The sequence below is a fragment of the Pecten maximus genome, chromosome 5, assembly GCF_902652985.1.
Source record: "Pecten maximus chromosome 5, xPecMax1.1, whole genome shotgun sequence".
Classification (NCBI taxonomy): domain Eukaryota; kingdom Metazoa; phylum Mollusca; class Bivalvia; order Pectinida; family Pectinidae; genus Pecten; species Pecten maximus.
In genome coordinates, this window is record NC_047019.1 from 40,643,926 (window position 1) to 40,657,826 (window position 13,901).

The 13,901-nt window shown below is 33.8% G+C and overlaps 1 protein-coding gene across 1 annotated transcript in view; it reads right to left on the reverse strand.

Annotated features, from left to right (window-relative positions):
• Positions 1 to 9,281, reverse strand: part of LOC117328027 — a 46,919-nt gene extending 37,638 nt beyond the window's left edge. Inside the window, exons 1-7 of the mRNA XM_033885350.1 lie at positions 9,203 to 9,281; positions 6,594 to 6,674; positions 6,126 to 6,190; positions 5,820 to 5,890; positions 4,624 to 4,766; positions 4,325 to 4,402; positions 2,704 to 2,778 (exon numbers count right to left, since the gene is read on the reverse strand). Of these exons, the coding sequence (XP_033741241.1) occupies positions 2,704 to 2,778; positions 4,325 to 4,402; positions 4,624 to 4,766; positions 5,820 to 5,890; positions 6,126 to 6,190; positions 6,594 to 6,659 (498 nt within the window). The 5' untranslated portion in view covers positions 6,660 to 6,674; positions 9,203 to 9,281. The remainder of the gene's footprint in view (positions 1 to 2,703; positions 2,779 to 4,324; positions 4,403 to 4,623; positions 4,767 to 5,819; positions 5,891 to 6,125; positions 6,191 to 6,593; positions 6,675 to 9,202) is intronic.
• Between the last annotated feature and the right edge of the window lie 4,620 nt (positions 9,282 to 13,901).

A 13,901-nucleotide genomic window follows, 5' to 3' on the forward strand; every position in this document is an offset into this window, starting at 1 on the left:
CAGTCCCTGGGCGCGGGTTAGTCAAGGCCAACATCTGCACACCATCAAACTCATTCCATGCTGATAATATTAACCAAATAAGAATTAATTGCAATAGAAATCAAACAAATGATAGACAAAAATGTGATTTCCCTATATAAACTATAGTAAAGTTTACTCCCTCCCCAGGGGCAAACGTGAGACCCCAGGGTCATGAAATTCACAATTTTGGTAAAGCACCTTAAGACCTAACTATGAAGAGTGTTTGGTTCCATCATATCTGAGAGTAGAGAAGAAGATTTTTGAAATTTCAGTCAATTTTAACCTTTTTAGCCTAGCCCATTAGCCCCTGGGGGTCAGTCTCGCCAAATATGTGCATATAGCATCATCTCATGCTAATAATGTTAACCAAATTAGAATGAATTCCAATAGAAATCTAACAAATAATAGTTAAAAATGTGATTTCCCTATACATGTATAAACTATAGTAAAGTTTACACGCTCCCCAAGGGCAAAAGTGATACCCCAGGGTCATGAAATTTACAATTTTGGTAAAGCATATTTAGACCCTTCAATCTATGAAGAGTATTTGATTCCACCATATCTGACCTAAAAAGTGGATGGCTAAATCAAATGTAGACAGCGATTCTGTTGTGCCATTCACAATTCATGACGTCACATCATTGTCCATTATGTCACAATTGATTTCTGACTGACTCAGCCAAACGCTCCAGAGTATATTACACTAGTGACATACCGGGGGTATGCAAAAATATCACACAGGCCAATTGTGTGATAAAAATCTTTACCTCACTTCATAATGTTGGACTATACTACATCTTACAGACTGGAGGTTTACCTTTGTAGTGTTCTGATTCTCATCATTTCATGAAAAATTGGGCTTGGTCTAACAGTGTTTTCAGGGCATCAAAGCAGTTAATATTGGAAGGTTTTAAATTGTTGTTAGTAGATGACAGGAGTCTGTGTGTGATCTCCACTTCCCCGCCCCAGTGTCAAATACCAGACAGAAAAGTACTACTAATACTAATGCATGTCTAAACAGGTACCAAAAATTGAGGTTTATAATACTTTGTATATTTTACTTTAACTCGGCGGATCCTCAATAAAGCAATAATGTCTCATTAAATGCTGTTTTGAGTTTTCTCATCGTAAAAAGACCACCTTAGACCTTCCCTACATGTACATATCAGAAATATGGTGATACAAAATTTACAGACATCATAATGTTGTTAATATAAGATAAAAACATGTGTGTTTCACAATGAATTCCTATCTAGAGTGGGTACTGATATAAAGACAGTAACCAGGGGCATGTTCGTTTATGCAAACAAACTGGTTCGTCTGTTTGCAAATGCAATATTTCAGGAATATATCTTGAAGGACCTGCAGATGTTAATGTAGGCCTTGGAAGTCTTTGTCAAAGCTCATCTGTAAACAGCATATCATCACCAGGTCTGTCTTTATTTCATAAGCGAACAATTCTGGCCCAACTGCTTGGACCACTATGAACAAAAACAGCTTTGTTGCAGGACTTTATGTACAGTCAAACCTACTCAAACGACCACCTGTGTACAATGACTGCCTGTCTATAATGACCAATTTTCAGATTCCCTGAAATTTTACTATATAATGACCCTCTGTATAGCGACCACCTATCTAATGTGACTAAGGACCACTGATTTTGGAATGTTTCGCTCATTTGTTTTCTATAGCGACCAATTTCATAAAATCCCAGGAAAATTCAGACACTTAAACTCTGGTCTGATTACATAAATAAAAGACCCCAACTACCAGTTATGATTACTGTAAAGCTGCCCTAGCCAGCTGGGGCTTGGTGAGAGAAGAGTCACCATGCATGTTGGTGTAATACATTACAACTGTGCCTAGATGGCTTAATTTGACAGTTAATTTATTAACACTGTCATATCTGTCAACAAGATTTACTCACATGAAAATCCAATAATGCTTTTCTTAATCATAGATATCAGTACTTGCATTTGTACTGTCGCGATCTTTAATTGGACAATAATAATAAAAAGTTGTTAATTGCCACAAAAATCTTTGCCACAAAAAAAAAAGATTTCAGCTATGGTCAGAAAATAAACCTGTTAGTTTTAAGAAGTTTTGTTTATGTCACAACTAGTAGTAATACAATCCACATTTAATCAATTAGTGTATAATTTTTTTTAACTTAAAAAAGAAAGGGGGATAATTTGATAAAAACTTTTATAAATATTTAAGAACAAAATATAAGAAAAAGGTACTTTTGTATCCATTAGACCATTAATGTTATGTTACATAGGCTATGTTTGTCTTTTATTCCACAAAATTGTGTTTTATTCCTGGATTTTTAATGGAAAAACCTTTTTGATAAAGATTAAACCCTAAAGATTTATAAAAAAAAAAAATTAAAAAAAAAAAAAAAATTCATGCATTGATTTGACTAGTCTACTGAATGCCCTGTTCAGTGACAAGTTATTTATGTCCGTTTCACATCAACAGATTGGTGCAAAAATCTTGATCTGTCTATAAAGGCAACCTGTCTAAAGTGACCATTTCTTCTGCCTCCCCTTGCGCAGTCTTTATATACATGTTTGACTGAATATACCTGGTTTACCAATATTACTGATTGTCTTAGATCTTGAAAACAGAAACAAATATTGGTACTCAAAAAATAACAAATTAAACCCTCGTTGTACTCACTTTGATTCCTGCAAATTTACTTGCTGTATGCAGTTTTAAAGATGGCTGATTCAGAGGAAACACAATCTGTTCTGCCTGTAATATAACAATAAACATTCAAGTAGTCAGGTTCATTATATCATGAAAGTGTTTTTTGCTCTTGATATAAATATTGTTTTACATAATTAAACATAGCCTCGACTTTCCCTGTTTAAAGGTACATAGCCTCGACTTTCCCTGTTTAAAGGTATCAGCATAAACAGCTATTTTTAACTCTTATACAGTAATATAAGTTTGTTGGTAACACTACATGTCTAACTCTATACCAGTAATATAAGTTTGTAGGTAACACTACATGTCTAACTCTATACCAGTAATATAAGTTTGTTGGTAACACTACATGTCTAACTCTATACCAGTAATATAAGTTTGTTGGTAACACTACATGTCTAACTCTATAACAGTAATATAAGTTTGTTGGTAACATTACATGTCTAACTCTATAACAGTAATATAAGTTTGTTGGTAACACTACATGTCTAACTCTATAACAGTAATATAAGTTTGTTGGTAACACTACATGTCTAACTCTATACCAGTAATATAAGTTTGTTGGTAACACTACATGTCTAACTCTATACCAGTAATATAAGTTTGTTGGTAACACTACATGTCTAACTCTATACCAGTAATATAAGTTTGTTGATAACACTACATGTCTAACTCTAGATCTATAACAGTAATATAAGTTTGTTGATAACACTACATGTCTAACTCTAGATCTATAACAGTAATATAAGTTTGTTGGTAACACTACATGTCTAACTCTATACCAGTAATATAAGTTTGTTGGTAACACTACATGTCTAACTCTATACCAGTAATATAAGTTTGTTGGTAACACTACATGTCTAACTCTATACCAGTAATATAAGTTTGTTGGTAACACTACATGTCTAACTCTATAACAGTAATATAAGTTTGTTGGTAACACTACATGTCTAACTCTATAACAGTAATATAGGGATGTTGATAACACTAGTACTTTATTAATTTGTTTAATTATTCTATAAATGATAAGACTGAAAAAATTAGCATATTTTGATGACATTACAAATAACTAGTTTTTCACAAAATACATTAGTTTTTCGTGACTTTTCATTCATGTGATTTACAATTATTTTACATAGCAAGTATTAACTATCAACATATCTTTCAGCACTGAATATCTGAACAGCACACTTTAGAGTTGAGATTGACATGAACTTCTTTCTAGGGAATTGTAAGTGGAATTTAAATCAAGGCCCAAGTATGGTCAATTTCAAAAATCATTGTGTCATAGTACTGGTAATTAGATAAAAAAAGCCTTGTTGCAAATATTTTCATTTTCAAAATTTTCCTTTTTAGTTTTAAAATTGAATTATAATAATTGAACTTTTTATTGGTCTAATGACACACAGACCAAAAACTAAAGTGCATTCTTTACACAATCTGGTTTGTGGGATTTTTTGGTCAATATACATCAATAGCATTTTTTTTATACCATTTAATCCTTAATAAAAACTCATTTGGTCTAAAGGGCAGACAGAAATTTATATGCTAGAAGGTTGATTATTTCCCTGTTTATTTGTTTGCTCTGTACCGTTCTGTTCTCCTTGACAACCGGGTCCCATTTCTTTAGCTCATCACTCGTCTTCTCATAGGCAACTGACCGTTCAATCTACAGAAAAAGTACATTACTTGAAATATATTTAAATGCTCATCACAACATGAAGAAGACATGTTTGGGCGAAATACTTTAATCAATAACAACATATGATAAGATTTCTGTATTATGCAAAACAAAATAAGTACTTTATTTCTAGGGATAATTCATGATCACTACTTTCATTAAGTTTATGATTTGTGAGGAAAAGCTGCAGCATATTCCAGGCTACTAACCTTTCCCTGTTCATGCTTTGGTAAGGGGACAGAGACAACCTTGCTGCGTTTATCTATGGTGCGGAGATGTTTTTTGAGTTCTCCATGACTTGTCGTATCCTTCAATGATCCCACTAGTTCATGCAGTCTTACTTTGGCATTCTCTGTCAAACATAAATCAGAGATAATTTTCCCGCTACCAGATCTCACTGTTATTGATGACGTCATTTTATTGTGTACTATGCATTACATCATTCAAAACAACTTGTTGTTATTGTCACTAGGCAAGGCACCACATTTTAAACCTTATACCTGAATGTATCTTTCTGAAAGAGGCTAACCCGCAGACGGACCGGTAAACGGCACATCTCCGATCACTAAATAAACTTCAGTACACGTTTCTATGTGACAAAATTAGAGGCTTTCCGACTTTATTTCTTGAAAACAATTACAGAATATGTATTTAAAAGACGTTTTAAAACTCAACCTGAGAGGGAAATGTATGGAATATAACGGCAAATCTTCTTTGTAAATCGCCGCTGCCTTTGAAGTTATCACTGTGCGGCACTGTGCACGTGCTTGTTTCTTTGATGTGTCAATCAAATTAGACTTATTGCGGGTTGCGATTAAATAAATAATATTTAAAAATGAGGTTTTAATATCACTTTTCAGCGTTTTATAAGGAAAATAAAATGAAAAACTCAACAATTCCAACAATCTGTCATGTGTAAAAAATCTTTTTCTATTAGCCAATTTTTCTGATCTCTCTGCGGGCAAGCCTCTTTAATATACGAATGAAAAAAAAAAAAAACATTTTCCTAAGGTATGGGTGAAAACCCCACCTGTTCAAATTTATCTGGAGCACTGGAATGAGAACTTTCATGTAACTACAAGTGTGAAATTATATAGGAATTGGAACTGTTGTCACAATTCATTGATTGCATCTATTGTTATCACTATTTTGGAGTTCAGTATATAGAGGATCAAAAGTTCCTGTACTGGTAATAGATTCAACTTGTATATTTATATCAATTACATCAAAATACTAAAAGGTGCAATTGAAGCCACACACAAAAGATAACTTTTTCATTTTATTGGAGAGAATAACTAATTAGTGTACCATCAATATTTTTTACCATTGGATCACTCCATTTTATTTATGACAATACCATTAATTGCATGAGTAGTTTTACATTTTAATAATACTGATTACTTACTGTTGTTACTGCTTGTGAAGCCAAACTCAGACACTTGAGCTGTGGGGACCGTTCTTTGACTGAGCCGGTGACTACAACATCAACAGATACTATATATACAGCCATTTCGTTAACACAGATATGTACCTAAATCCCACTTCACTCTTTATTATATAATTAATTCATACTGAAATATATGTATTGTGTAACACTGAGCTAATATACAGCCCCTTACTTTTTTTCCCGTCTAAGGAAGAGATAGCTAATATACAGCCCCTTACTTTTTTTCCCGTCTAAGGAAGAGATAGCTAATATACAGCCCCTTACTTTTTTTTCCCGTCTAAGGAAGAGATAGCATCGATCAGCTTGGCATGTTTTCTTGTATCAGGCACCTGTAAGTGTGAATTAAAACAATTCTGAAAGTGTCATAGTTTACGATCTGATAAGTCTCTTGTTATTACTATACACATAATGTGGGTACATAAAACAAATTTTGTTAAGAACAAGAGATGCTCTTAATGATAATAAAATTTATAGTGAAGTTTATTATATGTGAAACCATTCATTTAATTGCTTTTCACTTCAGGTCTTCCAGATCTCTAAATTTCAAATACTTCAGTTTTTATGTTATTGTCAGATCATGAATGACATGTCATATTAATTGTAACAACAGACAAATAAGGAACATCAGTTTAATTTAACTAGTGTACTCTGATCATGAGGATATTACAAGTTTGATGACCGTTGGACTTCAGGTTTTAAATATTAATGGTATGGACTGAACATATTAATTACCTCATCATCACTGTTACCTCCCAAGTCAACAAGTTCATCAAGATCTCCAGCATCAGCAGAAATCATTTTGAATGGCAATTTCTGAAAAAAAAACCAATGATTATACTGTATTGTTATGATATGAAAACTTAAGATATCGTTTTCATAGAATTATCTCTGACATCCTCGATACTCCAGGGGCTATATTCATTTTCGCTCTCTGCAGAGTGCAGAAGTGAATGGTGATGTGTAATCTGCATAATATGTTTTTGACAACATTGATCATAGCTTAAAAGTAAGAATCTAGAGCAGATTAACTTCATGAAATTCCAGATTATTTGACCAGCCATTGTTTTTCTTAACTCTATGCGTGAGGAAGCATAATGTTGGGAGCTGCCATTCCACTAACAGCTCAAACAGAAGTCCAACGATGAATTAGGAATATCCAGTGTCTGTTAGGTCATAGAATTTAACCTTTATCCTACTATTGTTACATTTGGTGCCTTACTAATATATGGTTGGTAGTCTAGAGTTTCGAGCAGTAGCTAGTCTAGAGTTTAGAGTTTAGAGCAGTAGTCTAGAGTTTAGAGTCAGAGATTAGAGCAGTAGTCTAGAGTTAAGAGCAGTAGTCTAGAGTTTAGTGTCTAGAGTTTAGAGCAGTAGTCTAGAGTTTAGAGCAGTAGCCTAGAGTTTAGAGTCAGAGATTAGAGCAGTAGTCTAGAGTTTAGAGCAGTAGTCTAGAGTTTAGTGTCTAGAGTTTAGAGCAGTAGTCTAGAGTTTAGAGTCAGAGTTTAGAGCAGTAGTCTAGAGTTTAGAGTCAGAGTTTAGAGCAGTAGTCTAGAGTTTAGAGCAGTAGTCTAGAGTTTAGTGTCAGAGTTTAGAGCAGTAGTCTAGAGTTTAGAGCAGTAGTCTAGAGTTTAGAGTCAGAGTTTAGAGCAGTAGTCTAGAGTTTAGAGCAGTAGTCTAGAGTTTAGAGCAGTAGTCTAGAGTTTAGAGCAGTAGCCTAGAGTTTAGAGCAGTAGCCTAGAGTTTAGAGTCAGAGTTTAGAGCAGTAGCCTAGAGTTTAGAGCAGTAGTCTAGAGTTTAGAGTCAGAGTTTAGAGCAGTAGCCTAGAGTTTAGAGCAGTAGTCTAGAGTTTAGAGTCAGAGTTTAGAGCAGTAGTCTAGAGTTTAGAGCAGTAGTCTAGAGTTTAGAGTCAGAGTTTAGAGCAGTAGTCTAGAGTTTAGAGCAGTAGTCTAGAGTTTAGAGTCAGAGTTTAGAGCAGTAGTCTAGAGTTTAGAGCAGTAGTCTAGAGTTTAGAGCAGTAGTCTAGAGTTTAGAGCAGTAGTCTAGAGTTTAGAGCAGTAGTCTAGAGTTTAGAGCAGTAGCCTAGAATTTAGAGTCACAGGTTGAAGTCCCTGTCTGGTCATTGTTTTTAGCCCTGTAGCGAAATTGGACTTGGCTAAATGGCTACTGCGAAACTCTGCAATCCTGTCATCTCACCCATGTTAACCAGCTGGGTCTTACAGATATCCATTGACACTGAAACCATCTCCAGTGGTTGGAAGAAGGGGAACATCACCTCTATATTAAGGAAGGAGACAGGGCGAAGGCCTGTAACTACCAACCAGTGTTAACGTTATTGACATCCAGCTGCAGTAAGCTGTCGGAGCACATCATCCACAGAAACATATATAATGGACCATCTCTAGCTATAGCTAAAGGTCTAAACTTGGTGACAACTGTGTGTACTTGCAGTTTAGGTATTAGATATCCCATTTAAACAGTCCAATCACTAATACATGCCAAATTAATAATACCTTGACACAAAACACTTTGCTACACCATTCTAACGCTTCAAGTAACCTATTTCGAACATGGAGGCACTGGTTGTAAAAAATACGGAGTGTGTGTACACTGTACAAAGTGCAACATTTCTGATCATTGCCAGGAGTCTTGATAATGGAGGATCATCACCATCCACTGATGCTTTCTATCACAGCATCAGTAAAGTACACCTGACAGCCACCCTCAAGTAGACTACAAGACATGCATCATAGTGTTAAATTTTATTTGTAACTGACTAACTTTACATGGGCTATTGACTATATTGTGAATAGCTTTTATACCGCCTGACATGTGCAAATAGTGCAACAATATTCATTTAATGGTACACTATATAAATAAGATGAAGGAAAGAAGAATGCTTTTGTACTGTGTATACAATATACAAAAATTCTATCCCAATTTCCGTGCAATGGATGGGTGTTACTGTATCTAGCCTACTAGAATATATATATTTCTGTACAAGGGGAGACAATTATAATTATAAGCCACAGGCGTTGAAATTCTGACAGTAAAATATCCTATGAAATAAGAGTATTACTTTATTTTTATGAGATATGTATCTGAATTTACTGTCCAACTTTCAAAAGTCTGGGAATTAGCAGACTCAACGTTAACGACGTTCGACAAGGCTACCCAAGACTGTGTGGTTCCATCGTGTCGTCAGTAGGCATGTAGTAGCTGTCGTATTCTTTGAGGAATATGTACTTTGCAAGAAAGGAAACAAAATAAAATGAGAGGTAAAACAATATCATATATATTGTTACATAAAAGAAATCACAAAGCTATATATAATCTTTACATACGATTTCAGTCTGTCAGCGAGCCCTCCACATGTTCCATGCGTGTTGTCAAAGACTTATTTTTGGTTGTCAAAAATATTTTACCATTAAAATATTAAAATAAAATTGACCTACATATATGCCTTAAATTTACACAATTCAATAAATTATGTAAAGATGACTGGAAATCGCATTTATTTAAAATTAAAGGTATATCGTAAAATCACTTTACGGTAGCACTGTCCTGCCCTCTCCCTATCAAGGAAAGGAAGACAACTCTTCCATCTTTTTCGACAATGAAGGCCGCAACTTTAGCGGACGTAAAACTTTTTTTATTATTACTTAAACATATTTTATTGTATCATCCTTACTATAAATTCATCTTTTGTAATACAGTACTAATACTATATAGAGAAAGTAAACTATTGGTTTATTTATGATATAAATAGTGCTCATTTGTAATGTATTTTGAAGATAATAGTGCTTCTTACAAGTTATTAGGTATCCATTGTAAAAGTATCATATCGTCAGTAAAAAGTACATATATATGTGTGTAATATATATGCATTATTTTAAACCTTTTTAAGTGTAGAATATGTTTGAAATATATATTCACATATATATGATTATGTCAATGAAATTTAATATATAATTTCACATCTAAAGTATAACATTAAATTGACATTTTTGTAGTTCTATCACCTATCTACCTGTATTTACCTGGATTTTGCAATAAATGAATGATTCAAAATTTCACGATTTTTTTTATTTCACTCTGACACACTTAAGTGTGTAACAAGAGGTCAAACAATATATATTAATTGTATAACATGGCAACGAGAGCAGATGGACATTACATGCTGTAATGAAATGATGACATTTTCATATACACAAGTGATACTTTTTTTTTTTAACTTAGTTGTTCTTTAGAATTGTTTGTAATTTTGCAAGAAATATGCTTATCCTTTTTATTAATCGTACGTTACATATTGCAAATATTCCTTCCATTTTTTTAACACTTGGATTTGTAAAATAATATTTCGGTACAAATTTTTCCCTAATCTGACATATAAATTCTTTTTTACATTTAAACAAATAATGATATTCATCTTCATTACATGGTGTACATTTTCTTTCATCGCGGGGGATTCGATAACGACCAGTTTCCATAGGGAAAGGGAAGTTAGGCGTGCGGAACTTACAAAACAATATGCGATCCCTTTTATTTAATTTAGTCAAGTAATTCTCAAAACCAAAGTTAGATTTAAATAAAAGAAAACTTTGCCCCCTACTACTCTTCTCATATCCACAAACCACTTTTGAATAAACTGATCATTTAGCTTTTGTTTTACTGTATGTTTCAGTTTTTGCCGATCTAAACTATAGTATTTTTTTGGAAAGACCATACATGGGTCAAACCTAAGTCATTGAGTGTTGTTTTTACAAATTGTAACCATTTTGAATGAAATACATCCATTTCATGCATTGCGTATATAATGTCATATAATTTACTTGATAATTTTTCATCTGTAATTAATTTGTGCCAAAATAAAATAATTCTACTTTTAATTATATTTACTAATGGGAAGCGTCCTGATTCCCCGTATACCATATAATTTGGGATACCTTTTCTTATATTAATTTATTTTTATAAACTTCAAATGAATTGTCTCTAGGCAGGTAATATTTTCAAATCCCCAAATCTCTGATGCGTATAGCAATATAGGTGATATTAGTGTATCAAATAGTGTAAACTGTAGGTCAACTGGTAAATTGATATTTCTGATTTTCCTACACACTGCAAATAATGCTTTTAGAGCTCGGTCCGCTAATTTCTTTTTGCCTTAGCAAAGTTTCCAGTGTGGTGAATCTATAATTTCAATTTCTTGCCCGTAAAGCATAAACTTACGACTTGTTTTTTATTTCATTTTCGAAAAGATAACTATCTTAGATTTGTTTATATTAACTTCCAGTTTCCATTCTTTACAGTAATCACCAAATACATCTAATATAATAAGATAATAGTGCTTTTTACAAGTTATTAGTTATCCATTGTACAAATATCATATCGTCAGTAAAAAGTACATATATATGTGTGTAATATATATGCATTATTTTAAACTTTTTTAAGTGTAGAATATGTTTGAAATATATATTCACATATATATGATTATGTCAATGAAATTTAATATATAATTTCACATCTCAAAGTATTACATTAAATTGACATTTTTTGTAGTTTTATCACCTATCTACCTGTATTTACCTGGATTTTGCAATAAACGAATGAGAGACCTTCTGTGTTTACTTAATAATTGGACCCCTCTGTAAATAAAGCCTGTTTCTCCCAAAAATGTTTTACCTGGATTTTCAGTTTTGGGAGAAACAGGATTAAACCGTATGGCCTACGTTGACACCCCCTCTCGGAACGGTATCTGGGCCGTTGAGATGTCATAGAAGAATTGTAAAACATTTTACACGGTCTTTGATTGTCCTGATTTTCCAACATTGTGCCCAATCTTTACAACGGTGACATACACCTTGCAGATATTCCGCCCCTCTAAGACTCGTCAATGACTAATCGGGGCAAAATTTACCTGAAAAAATATCGAAAAGGACTTAGGTACACTTTCCTATAATTTTGATAATTTTTTTAATCTTGGGAATTACCTACGAAAGTCTATTAGTGTCAATAAGATAAAATATAGTTAATTGATACACGTTATAACGCGAAAAAGTTCGTTATTACGAAAATAAAACCGATTCTTTGCGTTATAACGCAGAAAAAGAATTGGCATACAAAATAATAGGAACTAGCTCAGACAAGGGAGAATTTCCCTTTTTCATTACTCCTTCCTATTAAAACGTGTTATTTCGCGTTATTACGTGTTTCGTCGTGTTATGATGTGTTCTGATTTGCGTTTTTTCGTACATAGACATATAATTGACATACAAAATAATAGGAACACAGAATATATCATTCTATGTAGCCAAATCATCCATTTAATGTAGAGTTTAAACTGGCTCCCTGTCTCTGGAATATCAAAATTATAAATAAAATTGAGCTTGTTTCAAACTAGGGGCAGGTAATCTAGTATTATGATTTAGCTTGACAATTCTTATAAACAAAACTTAGAGGGTTTGGTGGCCAGTCTGTGTAGAGTTATACAGTATATACATTGTATGTATTGTCTGCGAGAGTTCTCTACGTTTTACGGAGGATGATAATCAAATAAAAATTTAAAATACGGAAGCGGACATTTCTTTCATGTCCGTGTGAACATAAGCAGAATGCCCACACATGTGTATAGTAAATTCTAGGTATACATTCCAACATAACGAGTTAATTAAACCTGCGGGTACTATATAAACACGCCGTCACTGCCTCTACACCGACTAGCACAGCTGGTGTTAAACAGACATAGGTAAACAATTGCATCTATTTAAACATATCGTTAAATAATGGTTACATTTATACGTTCACATGGCAGGGTATGCACTAGCCCGAGTTTCCTCTGGCCCTTCACCATGTCTGGTGTCAGGGCCAGAGGAAACTCGGGCTAGGTAGCGTTGCTCTGTACGACGGACGATTTCCGATAGATGGTCAGTATAGGCAGGGCATGAATATTCATTCTAGCACGTATATATCGCTTACATGTGTCTGTTAAAAAAAAAAAGACATTTTCGAAAACCTTTTCACATAGTTGTTTTAAGCATAAAAAGTATTTTCATATTTTCATATTTTTTAAAATATGTTGGTTTGGACAAATTTGTTTGGACAATACTATATTTAAATATACAATGTATGCAATTTAAAGATATTAATTGCCCCGCTCTCAAATAGGTATTCAGCATCTGATATTTGAATATACAATGTATGCCATTTAAAGATATTAATTGCCCCTCTCTCAAATAGGTATTCAGCATCTGTGCTCTCTGGTATTTATGTGATTTGTCAGTGACTTGTTTTGTGGGGATTCCGTATATGGCCATTTACATGTATTCCCCACTCAATCATAAATGGCTGTCCTTTACCAGTCATCTCTGTCCACTGTTACACCATCGTTACACTTCACCCTCCTCGTCACCATCAGTTTGATTCTCCAGTCACGTGATACACCGAGGTAATTAGTACATTTCCTTGACTAGTCCGATGTTTTGTTGGGTTGTTACGAGATTTGTAGACGTTTTCCAAGTTTTAGCTGTTGTTCGCTGATATTAATGACAGTTGTCATTGATGTTTTGCGGATGCTTTAAGACGTTTGTGTTTACGTTATCCCGAGATGCTTTCTGAATATTCTCTGGTGTTTGGAGGGTGTCCTCAGATGTTTTATGAGTGTTCTCTGGTGGTTGGAGGGTGTCCTCAGATGTTTTTTAATTGTTCTCTGGTGTTTGGAGGGTGTCCTTAGATGTTTTAGGAGTGTTCTCTGGTGATTGGAGGGTGTCCTCAGATTTTTTTATGAGTGTTCTGTGGTGATTGGAGGGTGTCCTCAGATGTACATGTTTTATGAGTGTTCTGTGGTGTTTGGAGGGTGTCCTAAGATGTTTTATGAGTGTTCTCTGGTGTTTGGAGGGTGTCCTCATATGTTTTATGAGTGTTCTCTGGTGTTTGGAGGGTGTCGTCAGATCCCGTTTCTGCCACAAAAATACAATTCTGTCATTATACTAGATCTTTGGTAAGGAACAAGTTTGTATATAATCTGCAAAATAATGATTTTCAATA